This window comes from Sinohyriopsis cumingii, chromosome 7 (assembly GCF_028554795.1).
Source record: "Sinohyriopsis cumingii isolate HCF-2022 chromosome 7, ASM2855479v2, whole genome shotgun sequence".
In the NCBI taxonomy this organism is placed as follows: domain Eukaryota; kingdom Metazoa; phylum Mollusca; class Bivalvia; order Unionida; family Unionidae; genus Sinohyriopsis; species Sinohyriopsis cumingii.
Genome location: NC_142967.1, coordinates 22,471,745 through 22,486,540, shown reverse-complemented (window position 1 = coordinate 22,486,540; position 14,796 = coordinate 22,471,745). Strand labels below are relative to the sequence as shown.

The 14,796-nt window shown below is 34.5% G+C and overlaps 1 protein-coding gene across 4 annotated transcripts in view; it reads right to left on the bottom strand.

Annotated features, from left to right (window-relative positions):
• Positions 1 to 14,796, bottom strand: part of LOC149794872 (anaphase-promoting complex subunit 4-like) — a 194,249-nt gene that overhangs the window by 178,585 nt on the left and 868 nt on the right. For 3 of the 4 annotated variants that reach the window (XM_089964520.1, XM_089964522.1, XM_089964521.1), the window contains exons 2-5: positions 11,520 to 11,683; positions 10,019 to 10,118; positions 6,103 to 6,304; positions 748 to 774 (exon numbers count right to left, since the gene is read on the bottom strand). In XM_089964520.1, the coding sequence (XP_089820646.1) occupies positions 748 to 774; positions 6,103 to 6,304; positions 10,019 to 10,118; positions 11,520 to 11,639 (449 nt within the window). In that variant the 5' untranslated portion in view covers positions 11,640 to 11,683. Of the gene's footprint in view, positions 1 to 747; positions 775 to 6,102; positions 6,305 to 10,018; positions 10,119 to 11,519; positions 11,684 to 13,324; positions 13,423 to 14,796 lie in introns of all 4 variants that reach the window. The other variant, XM_089964519.1, reaches the window with a different exon arrangement.

Here is a 14,796-nt window from a genome sequence, read left to right as displayed (position 1 = left end):
AGTTCTGTTTCTGTCTAACCATGAATCCCACAAGGCTCAACTATAGATCTTTATGACTTTTTTTAAAGAACTACTCTTCTGAACTGAAAATCCAATTATATCTACAGCTCTCTATAAAAGAATAGGACAATTTAAAAAATCCATGGTTGTCCCTGGGCAAGCAGATATGAAAACTGGTTGCCCAACAAATTTGTCTGGTTATGCTTTAAATTCTGCAGATGTCCCAAGACTGCTGTAATCAAAATTATTCAATAACCTTTGTCAAATAAAAGACAATCAAATAATTTCTTTTTAATATGTCCTTTGTCTGCAAGATTTCAAGCAGCTTGCAATCCCTGACCAGAAACATGCATATTTCAATTTATCTGAATTGACATCATTATGGTTCATGTCATCTTTAATCTGACGATATTATTCCTGTGTCCAAATAGTCAGGAAACTGTTAAAGCTTTTCAGGTATCATGGCAGGCCTATAAAACGATGGTGAATTTATTTTTAATCAATATTACCACTTTGAAACAGGTTTTCATCCAGTAAATACCCATTGTATCAACACTGAAACAGCTGGTGACTTCTAATACCACATGAAATCACACAAAATAGAAGCAAACAAAGGTGACATCGAACTTTGAACCCTCTGATATTAAAAAGCCCCGAAAAGAGTTAAAGTAAAATAGACTAAATTAAAACATGCTGTCAGTAAAATCCATTGTTTGTAACTTCAATTTAATGAGAAAGTTTACTTACATGTTTCCTTTGGACAGTGTTCCATAGCTGCAATGAAAAATACATAACGATGACGTTTTTATGAGTACAAAAATTAATGACGACTTTTTTATGAGTACACAGATATACTGTCAGATAATAACAGAAGCACTGTATGGTATTTTAAACCAGCATCTCATTGCAAACATTGTAGACCAATATCTATCATTATATCATGTACTACCAAATCGGGGTCCGTATTATTGCTGCTACTTCTAAATAAAACAGTATACAACCTAATCTCTGGCTGACCTGGGCTTGAATACTTTCAAATGTAATTAAATTATAATTACCATTTAACGTTTTTATAACAATTATTTACAGCAAAGTAACTGATTTAAACTACATTACTTTTTTATACAATATCAATTACTGATTACTTTTAGATCATATGTTTTTGATGTAGATGTATTTCTGGGCATTACCAATTGTAAAAGTAATAATGTACTCACTTAATAGTCAAGTCCAACTGCAAACAACATAGGCATGAAATCTGTTGTCAGGTCCTATCTTTGTTCTTCTACTTACTTCCATCACACTGCATTATGCAATAGCAGATCTGTGCAGTGTGTAGTTGGGGTCGACTTATGAATGAGTATTACTTGACAAGTAGCAAATCACTACAGTTGCATAATTGTAGCCAAGCAATTACGTTTTGCATGAAGTAAAACAAAACTCTCCATAATCATCTAAATATTTCATGTTTTCTAACAAAGTTTAATTAAAATTCAAATCAATGGCAAGTCCTAAGTGTGTTTTCATAAAAATATAGTCTGGATTACAAGCTATTTTTTGACTTCATTGTTTTAATTACAAGTATTTGCACTTAAAAGTCTAATGAATGTAGGTGTTATTTTCCCTGTTTATCTTTAAACTCAGTACAAAGATAAATGTTTTTTTTGTGCTAAGACAGATAGCATAGAGCAGAAACTCAATTACCTGTTGAGCTAAATGCATTTATATATATATATATATATATATATATATATATATATATATATATATATATATATATATATATATATATGTTTCTTTCTTTTGCAAAGAGAGAAAAAGACTGAATTTTGAGTAACCTGATGATTGTGATAATTCTCATGTTTTACAACCCTACTATATTCCATTATCAATAAACACCACTAAATCAACAATTCATTCTTGTTTTAATTACGATGTACATTGTCACAACAACCATATGGCTATTCAGTGTTATTTACACGGTAATTAAACATGCTTAGCGCTTTGGTTATTCCAGCTGAAACCAGATTGAGGGCAAGAATCAACAGAATAGGTCAAATCAGCGAGGCTGTCAGTAGGGAAATGAGGCTCTCTTTACGGAAATGAAAAGCTGTCAATATGCTATTGAAGCCATTGTCCATACAGAATTTGTTATAAGGACAGAATAAGACTAGTTGACCAAGGGTCTGTGGTCTTCACTTTAGCATGTACTGAGATGTCAAGAAAACATCAACGGGCTTCCAAACTCATTTTAAAATGCACCTGGCGTTTTGTTACGGTGATGGACTTTATTAGGAGAAATAATGATGATATTTAAAGGTAAGTTCTGTGAAGTCTTTTGTCCATAAACACCAGTAGATATTGTAATGACAATAAGAGAGCTCATGCATCAATCACTGTATTTTCTCACCAACAATTATTATTTTTTGTATAAACAAAATGGCAATGCAGTTTTACTAATCTTTTTTGCATTTTTCCTCACTAAGAAGTCTTTCCTCATTATGGATTATATGTGTGCACACATCAGTGCCGAAACAAAGGTGAAGACTGAAACCAAGAAGACATCATTAGGCATCATCCCAGGTGGTATGACAAGTTATTACAACCAATAGAATTTCCATTAATTGCTGTTTCAAAGCTGAGCTTCAGAAGTTGTGGGAACACTGGATGACATCAGGTGAGCACAGCTTCACAAACATGGGACATATGCAGCATGCTACATATTCCCAGGTTGCAGATAAGGTTAAGGATGCATGGGACAGGGTTCCTGAATCAGCTATTTTGAATGGCTTTGCTAAAGCAGAAGTTGCCAGCAGGAAAGAAAAGCCAGATGAGGATGAGGAGATGGAGACAGACAATAATGAGAACATTTCCAATGATCTGAGCCCTGAGACAGCCGCCATTTTTCAATCTGATACGGAAGACGAAAACTTTGAGGGATTTTCAGATACTGGAGATGATTAAGTGAACTCTTAATCATTATTTTCTTAATTAGAATGTGGAACAGTTCTACTACAGGTAATAAATTGAATTAGAACATCAATGTGCTTGCAATTATAATTGACATGTTAAATAATATGTATTATAAAACTGTTCATTTGTGTAAATGTGATACAGCATTTCATAGATATGTTAAAGTATAATATAAAGTACTTTTTATTTATTTTTCATTTGTAACTTTTCTGTTTTCTGTCTCTCAATTTTCTTCACATTTCTGATTTCCCTATGGATAGCTTCATTTCCCTTTTGTTAGCCTCACTGAGTTTATCTCATCTGTTAAATCTTGCACTCAGACTGGTTTCAACTGGAATAATCAGGTTAAAGCTTTCGACCTGCTATGTACATAGCATGCACAGCCATGTGATAGCATGCACAGCCATGTGATAGCATGCACAGCCATGTGATAGCATGCACAGCCATGTGGTTCTTGTTGCAGTGGATATCATAATTAAAACAAGCATGGACTGTTTATTCAGCTGTGTCAATTGATAACAGAATATAGCAGTGCCTTGTACAGGAGTAAAATCACAAGCATTGTTAGCATTGGTGATGCAATTTCAAGATTGCTGGTAATATGGAATATGATAGTGATACCATTAATTTTCATGAAACCAGAAGTTACTAGTGTAAAATACGAAGCCAAGTTATTGACCTGGTCTCATCTTATATTCCGAATCAACTAATATGTGGACGATGGATGGAAAATTTACAAAATCAGTGCATTCGACTTATACTCTGCATCGACTTAAAGGCCCGAAAATACAGTAATAAATACAACTGTTAAGTTGTACCTGTTTGTGGATGAGGGTGTGTAAATGATAAATACATTAATAAATACAACTGTTAAGTTGTACCTGTTTGTGGGTGAGGGTGTGTTAATGATAAATACATTAATAAATACAACTGTTAAGTTGTACCTGTTTGTGGGTGAGGGTGTGTTAATGATAAATACATTAATAAATACAACTGTTAAGTTGTACCTGTTTGTGGGTGAGGGTGTGTAAATGATAAATACATTAATAAATACAACTGTTAAGTTGTACCTGTTTGTGGGTGAGGGTGTGTTAATGATAAATACATTAATAAATACAACTGTTAAGTTGTACCTGTTTGTGGGTGAGGGTGTGTTAATGATAAATACATTAATAAATACAACTGTTAAGTTGTACCTGTTTGTGGGTGAGGGTGTGTAAATGATAAATACATTAATAAATACAACTGTTAAGTTGTACCTGTTTGTGGGTGAGGGTGTGTAAATGATAAATACATTAATAAATACAACTGTTAAGTTGTACCTGTTTGTGGGTGAGGGTGTGTAAATGATAAATACATTAATAAATACAACTGTTAAGTTGTGCCTGTTTGTGGATGAGGGTGTGTAAATGATAAATACATTAATAAATACAACTGTTAAGTTGTACCTGTTTGTGGGTGAGGGTGTGTAAATGATAAATACAGTAATAAATACAACTGTTAAGTTGTACCTGTTTGTGGATGAGGGTGTGTAAATGATAAATACAGTAATAAATACAACTGTTAAGTTGTACCTGTTTGTGGGTGAGGGTGTGTAAGTGATAAATACAGTTGGATTATACTGAGATAATCATTCAGATTTGCATAAAACATTATAAAGCTGATTGACCTACAGATAAATGTGAAGAAATAATGGAGAGTGATGAAGAATGTGTTGAATGTGCTAAATGAAGAGTTCTTTAACTTTGGAGGTAAATATTGAACGAGAAATATAATCTACATTGGGGTTTGAAATGAGACAAGGAAATCCCACTTGTGGCAAAGCCTCGTTGGGGGACAAATAATGTAAACCCATGACTGGGATTTCTTTGTTTCAGTGCAAACCCCACCACAGATTCCATTATTCATCTATGAAGCAGTGACCCTGGAGATTACTGACCAACAGGTCTCAATGATCTTGACCTATGGTCAAGGTGTGTGATCATGAACTAAACTTATTGTGCAGAAACCATTAATTTTGTTCACATAAGGCTTGCCTTGACCTCTGACCTTCAGACCCCCAAACTCTAAAGGTTTCTTTATTGCACAAAATACAAGCCATCCATAATGTTTGATTAGGAACTTTATCTAGAACAGAACAATTCTGCAAAACCAATTTTTCTTTCAGTCACAATGACCTTTGACCCTATACAAACTTCACATGCAATGCATATAAGGGCTGGTCTAGGTATGTAACGCCGAACTATTGCAAATTGTGCAAATGAAAAAAACTTTTTTCCTTACATTAGTGACCTTGACATTTCACTTTTAAACCAAAACTAATAAACTTCTTTATTTCTCAAGGTGTAGAATTCAAATTTCTGTGCAGAAACAATTTTCTTTCTTTCAGTGACCCAGCTTTTAAACTGATATCAACAGGTTTCCTCCTTTATCCCAAGTGAAAGCCATGCATAAAGTTAACAGCAGATTGGTGGACATCTATAGTTATTGTGCAGAAGTCAAAACTGGTAACAAACAAATAACACAATATGATGTACCTTATGGAGGGCATATAAATATGTGCAACACATATTTCCATTTTTCCATGAATGAAATCTATTAAAGCAGAGTGCAGTAGTTTACCATTAGTACGAGATATTTCAGACAGACAACAATTTATCTGTTCACTATACAGTAAAACCTGTCTTGAAACACCACTGCTATGTGAGACCACCTGTCTTTAGAGACCATATTCTCAATGCAAAAATGTATTGATTATATATCATCATGACCTGTTATGAGAGAGAACCTGTCTTGACAGACCATAATTTTATGTCAAAAGTCATGGTCTTTCAAGACAGGTTCTACTGTACTTATGTTATACAATTGATACTTTTGGCCCCCATTTTCTTTCAGATGTGAATAATTTACTTATTATATAATGGCATTCAAAGGTTGAGAATATATCTAACAACTTGACATAATACATTATGTTTCCTTTTGACATCACCAGCAAAGAAGTGTCTATGGAAATCAGAGGATACAATTTTACTTAGACTCTTACATATATGTTTGACAAAGAAATGTTTACTGTCTGAGTACATATATATTTTTTAAATATCAAAGACACACAAAAAATAATGAAGAAACCTTTTGTTCAGTGGCTGAAGATGTGCAAGATATGTTTCAGTGCTGTCTTCAGGATACGATGTACTGTTCATGTGCTCTGGACTCATTTCTGCTATCCATTTCATACATGTTATTTCCCCTTTAACTTCAAATGTGTGCAGAATTTCAGCATTCTCAATGTAACACAAATTAACATGTCCTGTACTGTAGCCAACCGCTAACACTGAAATGTAAATGTTTTAGAGAAAATTACAAAACTTGAATCTTGTAAAACTTTGATCCCACTGTACCGGTTAGCAAGGGGTCTAAAAAGGATCCTTCTCATTACACATGGCATATCAGGACCTAAAACACAGGAACTTTTGTTGGGAAATGAAGTTAGGAAACTTGGAAATTAGGGGCTATAACCTTCCTGGACTGAGACCAATCTCTTCTAAATGATCATGTGGAATGCTGGAAATCCAACTGTTCACGGTAACAGGGATATAATCACATGTAAAAATCTGTTTGAAATTCAACAATCCTTGTAAAAGTCATGCGCCAAACCCAAAGACATGAGGACAGACATCAGGGGAATACTCTGTAAATGATGTCACTGAATGGAGGAAGATGAATTCACTCAAAATCTCATCAACACAAAGTCACCAACCAAATTTGCACATGGCTTGCTTGTCAGTGTTGTCTGACAATCGCCATGCAATCAGTGGATCAGTGAATAATGTCATCCATGACCCCTTTGTTGATTAACAATTATTCCTGTGGTAGTCTTCAAACAAACAGATGTCAGACTGTTGATTAGTCGGTATTTACAATGGATACATGAAAATGTAAAGCTTTTACTGTTAAAGAGAAGCTTGAAGCACTGGACAGGACAACTCCAGGGTTAAACAATCATAATTAGCTTGAGATTTAGGTGTTCACAAGTCAACCATACAAGGATGGAAGAGCATCTGAAAATCAATAAGCTTTTCAAAAAACAATAAGGTATTCTGATTCACAGCAGAAAAATTCCAGCAATCTCTATATTTTCAATACGTGTATTTCTCATTAAATATGCATTGATTTAAGATGGCAACTGTGCCAATGATGCACATAGTTTTGCACCCACTTTTATTAACCCTCCTGCCCTACCCTTTTGTTGGTTCATGCATCATTTTCTGCAACTGACTTGGTTAGTTATAGCACTACAACATTTTATGGACCCAAACCATCATGTTATAATGGGGTTACACTGTAGTGTGACTGATTGACTTAGAGTAGTACCAAAAAGACTACTGGATGGCCAACAGAAAAAAGAAAAAAAGAAATCCAGATTCTCTGAACCTGTTCACAAACTGCAACTTAATGATATCCGGTATATGGAGCTAAGGTAGGTAATATGCTAGTTACATTCCTTTGCACAAACTACAGACAGAGCAACATTTCAAGTCTAAGGGAGGGAATAGAAGTCATTTCTAACATTAATGTGAGTGTGTGTGTGTGATTAGGATTCTTAACGTAGCTTTAACAATTTTTCAGTCATATTGCTATGATGTCTGCTGTGTGGCAGTTTATAGTGATGTCTAGCACTGAGGCAACATGCTGCAGACATGTAGCATGATGTCCCACCCAGTCACATTATCCTGACACCTGGCCGACCAGTCCTAACACTAACCTCTCAATGCTGAGCGCCTAGCGAGGCAGCTGCTAGTACCATTTTGAAAGTCTTTGATATGACTCGGCCGTGGATAGAACCCATGACCTCCCGATTCCGAGGCAGACACTCTAACCACTAGGCCACTGTAGCTGTTGTGATTGTGTATTGTATTTGACAAAGAAACAAGTGCATATGCTCATGAAGAACATCAACAGTTACTTCTTTTAACAGATCTGTTTGATACAAAATCTGCCTATAATGGGGTCAATTAAACTTGTGCAGATGTTATTTACAAATGACCTTATACCTAAATATAAAGAACAATACTTGTAACTTTGCAAAATAATATCAATAAAGGAATTCAGTGAATGAATACATCAACAGAAAGCTTGCTATCTGATGGAGACTGAAGTTGTTTTAATAATGTATTTGTATCATTTTTGGCAAATGAAATTATAACCTTATGAACACATTAACCCTCTACATTATATAAGTGCTTTTGGATGCCTCTAGTCCATTCCAATGGAAGCACTTGGTTCAATCTACATACAAGCATATCTTGATGCCTGTACACCATCTGCATAAAAGTACGTTTCTACTGCAGCAGTAAACATCAATCACTGTGAGATGGTTTTTGTAGCACCACCTTCGGGTTAAACTCCATATAAGAAACTACAGACATTTATGTAAATTATATTACATTATGTCATTCCTATTTAACATACAGTCATAATCTGTCATTTAAAGTATCATAGATGGATTCTCCGCTTTCCAAAGTTTCTGACTGCAAATTCATTCAGGAATTTCAGATAGAGCCTGATATTAATCAATGTAATGTTTATTTTTGATAATTTATTAGGCTGAACTTAACATACTATAAATTTTACAGGCAGGAAAAATTGCATCAAGTCATTAAGGTAACAGGTATTCTACTGATAGCCCACTTCATTATTATTGGCTTTGTCATAGTCATATTGATAGCCCACTTCACTATGTGGCTTTGTCATATTCATATTGATAGCTCACTTCACTATGTCGCTTTGTCATAGTCATATTGACAGCCCACTTCACTATGTGGCTTTGTCATAGTCATATTGATAGCTCACTTCACTATGTCGCTTTGTCATAGTCATATTGATAGCCCACTTCACTATGTGGCTTTGTCACAGTCATATTGATAGCCCACTTCACTATGTCGTTTTGTCACAGTCATATTGATAGCCCACTTCCCTATATCACTTTGTCATAGTCATACTGATAGCCCACTTCACTATGTGGCTTTGTCACAGTCATATTGATAGCCCACTTCACTATGTGGCTTTGTCACAGTCATATTGATAGCCCACTTCACTATGTCGCTTTTGTCATAGTCATATTGATAGCTCACTTCACTATGTCGCTTTGTCACAGTCATATTGACAGCCCACTTCACTATGTGGCTTTGTCATAGTCATATTGATAGCCCACTTCACTATGTCACTTTGTCATAGTCATATTGACAGCCCACTTCACTATGTGGCTTTGTCATAGTCATATTGATAGCCCACTTCACTATGTGGCTTTGTCATATTCATATTGATAGCTCACTTCACTATGTCGCTTTGTCATAGTCATATTGATAGCTCACTTCACTATGTCGCTTTGTCATAGTCATATTGATAGCCCACTTCACTATGTCGCTTTGTCATAGTCATATTGATAGCCCACTTCACTATGTGGCTTTGTCATGGTCATATTGATAGCTCACTTCACTATGTGGCTTTGTCATGGTCATATTGATAGCCCAATTCCATCTTAGTAATTATAATTTATTTCTCACTGCCCACAGCTCATATTCTGCAATTTCATTCCCTGAAGAAAAAAACAATGGTATAAATCAACAGCTGCCAATCATATCCCAATCTGTAAACTGATATGGTATAAGAGAACATGTGTGACACACATGAACGCACACACACACTCGCACAGAGGTAGGATCATCTTGTTCTCAAGTGTTCCTACAAAAGTTTGGCTACTTTAAAAATCAGCTAAATATAGTTCAATTTGTATTCTAATTAAGATAATCTTTTCTTCCATGGTAGCATAAAACGATATTAAATGCTGAAAACTCTAAGATTCAAAAGCCATCTCAACACAGCTTGCTTAACATGTGTACAAAGTTCGGCTGAATCAGACAGACATAGCAATAACTAAATCTGCCATATTACATTGTGGTTCAGATAACAGCATGGAAAAAAGTAAAACCACAACAGCAGTAATTTATGAAGTCTTCATCATCATCATCATCAATATGTTGTATACCTTTTCCATCTGACCTCCAAGCCATGGCTTTGACCTTGACATTTTCTGACGGAGATGGCATAACCCATACTTTCTGCCATGACAACCGATGTAGGACTACCTGAAAAGGATAATTAATGAGATTAAAACCATATAAAACTATAAATTATACATAATGCATAATTTTCTGTTAGTTTTAGAATCGAATGAGAAAATTAGAATGCAAAATCAAGACAATTAATTTTGGAAAAAAATATGTCTAGAAATTTCAAATGAAACAAAAATATACATAGAAATTAAGAATGAAATGAATTGCAGCTAAAAACACTATATGTTCCACTTATCAGCTGAGCCTCAAATAACCTCTGATCTACATACATATAATACCTAAATTTTAAGTGACCTACATACATATAATACCTAAATTATAAGTGACCTACATACATATAATACCTAAATTATAAGTGACCTACACACATATAATACCTAAATTAAAAGTGACCTACATACATATAATACCTAAATTATAAGTGACCTACATACATATAATACCTAAATTAAAAGTGCCCTACATATATATAATACCTAAATTAAAAGTGCACTGATCTCTGAAATATGAGTGATTCTTATGCATCATGTCTGATGTTTATTTTTATATGCATGCATTTTCAGGCAGAATGAAATAAAATAGACATTACTCTGCTGTATGACTTCAGGAATGGCCTAATTTTGTGTTTGTTTAGGGGCACCAAAATAAAATAATTTTGTAGATTTTCAAACAGAAAAATTACTTTTTATCTAAAACAAAATAAATGCATTGGCAAATATGCAAGAAGATGCTGCACTGGATTAAAGTGTTTTATCTCAGGTACACACTTTAATATTTTTTTAATAAAATTTAAGTTTGAGTGCATTCTGAGATGTAATTTTCAACTGATTTAGCTGCTGACCCACAACTTACAATTTGAAAAATGACACGTACCAGAACATACAGTGCACAAAAAATTACTTTTAAAACTAATTTATGGTATCCCAACAAATATGGTGTCCCAAAATATATGGTAAGTATGGTACAGTCTATCTATTACATGGCTAGGTGATGACAAAAAAGACAATCAGGAGAAATATTTACTAACTATTAGAACAGTAGCTATCTAGAAAGACAATAAGGGGTTCAGCCAAACTACATATGTAATATTTAATATTTTCCTTCCTAAACAGAAGATAAACTCTTGAAAATTAAAGCCATCTAAAGCTAATGCCAAATTTTGTACTTCTCTGCACATAACTTATATGCATCATGATCAGTCTTGAAAATGGACAGGCAATAACAAGCATTTTCCTTGACAAAGGAAACTTTACAGTTCATGACTCCAAGCAAGAGTATATTTTAAGAAATTATATTTCATCAGAGCCAGACTGAACTGAAGTCTGTTTTAGCTTCTACTATTGAAAATTGAGTGGAAAAAAGTCCAATACACAATGAATATATTTTCAAGAATTCTGAGTGTTGATGGATTACCTCCCCTTGCACATTGGAAAGAGCCACCAGGTCAAACTTGGGTGACCAAAGCATTTCTTCCACCTCTACCGAGACATGTTTCTCATCCACCTGCCTAAAAGCTGTCTGACCACTGGGCATTTTCAGGCTAAGCTGAGTACTTCATACAATAATTCTTTCTTTATCTGAAGTATAAAGAACAAACAAAAATTTTTTTACAACAATGAAACCAATACAAATATAAATAAATAAAAGGTAGCAGATGATAAATTATTGATAAATTTGTTCAAGACATTTAAAAATAAAAAAATCAATGAAGGGTCAAATCAAATGGAAATGCTTTAAGAGTTCCTTAAAGGAATATGCTCTGCTGGCCAAAAGCAAATTTCCAGAAATCCAAGATAAGATAATTTCTTCCTTTGAACTGATGAGTATTGAAAACAGATCGGATATACTTGCAAAATGTAAACATACCAAATTGGTAACAAAACTATTTCTTCATACATAACAAAAATGTATATGCCTTACAAATTCTTTTATAATGGCGTTTTACCATGAACCTGATATTTATATATTTTTTTTTAAAGAAAACAAAGTTATTGAAATGGTATCCATAAAATGAGTTCATTGATACAAATCCATTCATATTTGTTTCTGCTATCATGCTTACAATTAAGGTTAGAGTTCCAACTATCAGTCAGTGCATTAGAATGCAACTAATTACAAAGACTGGTCAAAATTCACTTGTATATTCAAATTAATGTGTCCATAAGCTCAATAAAGTACAAAAGGCCCGAAGTGGATGTAATTTGTGAGCTTTGCCCAGAACCTCCCCCTCCCCTACACTCTGGGACTGGGCCAAAATCCAGAGGGGCCTTGAAAGTCTCGCTGTCACTAGCTATTACATCTATATAACATTTTACTATACAAGCAGTGGCAAATATTTTTGTTGCAGAAGATATCTGGTTAATAAATAGAATAACAGGATCTAACTCAGTGATTAGTCCCCACCCCTTATCGGTATTCACTGTCACATGTTGGAGCTTTTGTCACAAGCATAACAAAATGAATGAAATTTTGCGACATGTATTTAGTTTAAGATAGGAAAATCCACATAATGCTTATCCACATACAATGTTCTAACTTTATGGCCAAAGATCATTCTGGATGTTTACAAGAAAAATGTAAGTACGCCAACTGATTGTTATGTATACACAGGTTTCTAACATCAGAGGGTAGTGTACTAGATGCTAAACCAAGTGTTTATTACTTCCTGATTGGCTGAGATGATGTAGAAGATAAAAATGGAGTTTGGATGGAGCAGTATGTCTGAAAGATACTCAGAGAAACAACTATCAGCAGTAAAACCTGTTCTTATGAGGCTGATTCAAACTGCCAGTTATAATGGTCATACTATGGGCTTTTTATACTGAATGAAATATTATCTAAAGGGCATACAACTTCACACACCAGCAGAATTAGAGACCTACTAAATTTGCATGAAATTATATGTAAAGAAGTAAAATGCAATTACTACTATGATGCATGAGGTTAAGCAGGATTGTATGAGTTGCAAGAATGCCTGCTTACTGCTGCATGCCTGGTGCAGGGGAGGCAAAGTCTTGATCAAAACAAACAATGGATTGCTAGGTTTGAGAGGAAAAAGCAAAGGATCCTGAAGGTTAAGGATAAGAAGAAATGGATCATGAAGTCTGAAATGCAGCTTGAGGACAATTGACAAGAGACTGAAAAGCCTAAGCTTGACAAGAATTCAGGCTTTGATTGTAGAGATGTGAGAGGGAGAATTCTGATCACTATCACTATACCATGAGGCCCCTCAGTAATGACAGGTGGAAAGTTGACAACCAGATCAATCTGACCGGTTACCAGGATGAACTGACCAGTGATTGCTCACTTTGACGAGCTGAAAATATAAAAGACCAAATCATCAGCAAAGCCACTGCTGTATCAATTTCCAAAGTAGTCTCAAATGTCCAAAATAAATTGCAGCAGGGAATGATTATTTGGCACGAGGAAATTCAAATCCCAGCATAGAAGACTTGCAACAGGTGAGGCTGATAATGGTTATGGGTATTTGCATTTACTGATTCATGCAATCAACATAAAACTTTCCAGTCTTATATAATTTGAACTGTCATTGCTGCATCAGATAATCCTGGCCTGAACAGCAGATATTTATTACAGAAATAAAAAAAGTGATTAATGCCAGTGCCTGTAATAATGATGAGTTTGAATTTATTGAATAAACAAGAAACATGCAAGGATATTTACAACCAGGTTTTTTTTTAAAATTTCAAATCGTTCCACTTTTTTACCTGGTATTATCCAATAAGCTCCATTCTTTCCATATGTGGAATGAACAATGCACACTTCATTCTAGTGTAAATAAAACAGTACAATATCTAAAAACAAAACTGCAGATGCACTGTGATTTGTTGATATGTGCACTTACTCAAAGGAATAATATGGACCAAATTTTAAAGGATTTCAGAATAATTTGTAACTAGATTGGATTAATACGAGGATAGATAGTCAAAAGGATCACTCTAAGATGCAGGGATATAAAGGTGATTCCAAAATGACAGACCTTGTGCAAGAGACACAAATTATGCTCCATATTTATATTTCTGAACTAAACATGTAAAATATCCCATTGTTGTTGTTTTGGGGTTTAACACCATTTCACAGCATAAGATAGGCTATATATGGCAGCCAGTACTGTATAACTGGTGGACGAAGAACCCAGAAAAGCCCCTGTAAGAAACAACAATCCACAGGAAGCTACTAGCACTTTCTCACATACTCTCATTAGCCAAGCCCAAGGCTCGGACCTATGTAAATGGAGGCAAGATGGCACTAACTGGTGTGCATTGAAACAATATAAGATATGTGATACATCTTTTTCAAAGGGTTAAAATAAAATACATACATGTAAAAGCTAATATTTTATTACAAGATTACAGTAATGACATTGATTTATCAAATACACATAACTCTGTTAATGTCTAGGAATTGTTGCACAACAGTGTGAATAGCCTTTCACCTATCAGTTACCCAACAGCCACACAAATAGCTTTATATAAATTATGTACACAACAGCCATGTTAATACAGTTAAGGTACATTGCAGCATAGACCAACAAGTTGTTCTCATCCTGTTATTTTTCTGCCATTACTGGTGGCTGAGAACAACTGTGCCAAGCACGATTCGTGTTGGAAATCAGAAATTTAAATATTGATGCTTGTGTGGAAATCAGCATCAACATGAAGTAAGAGTA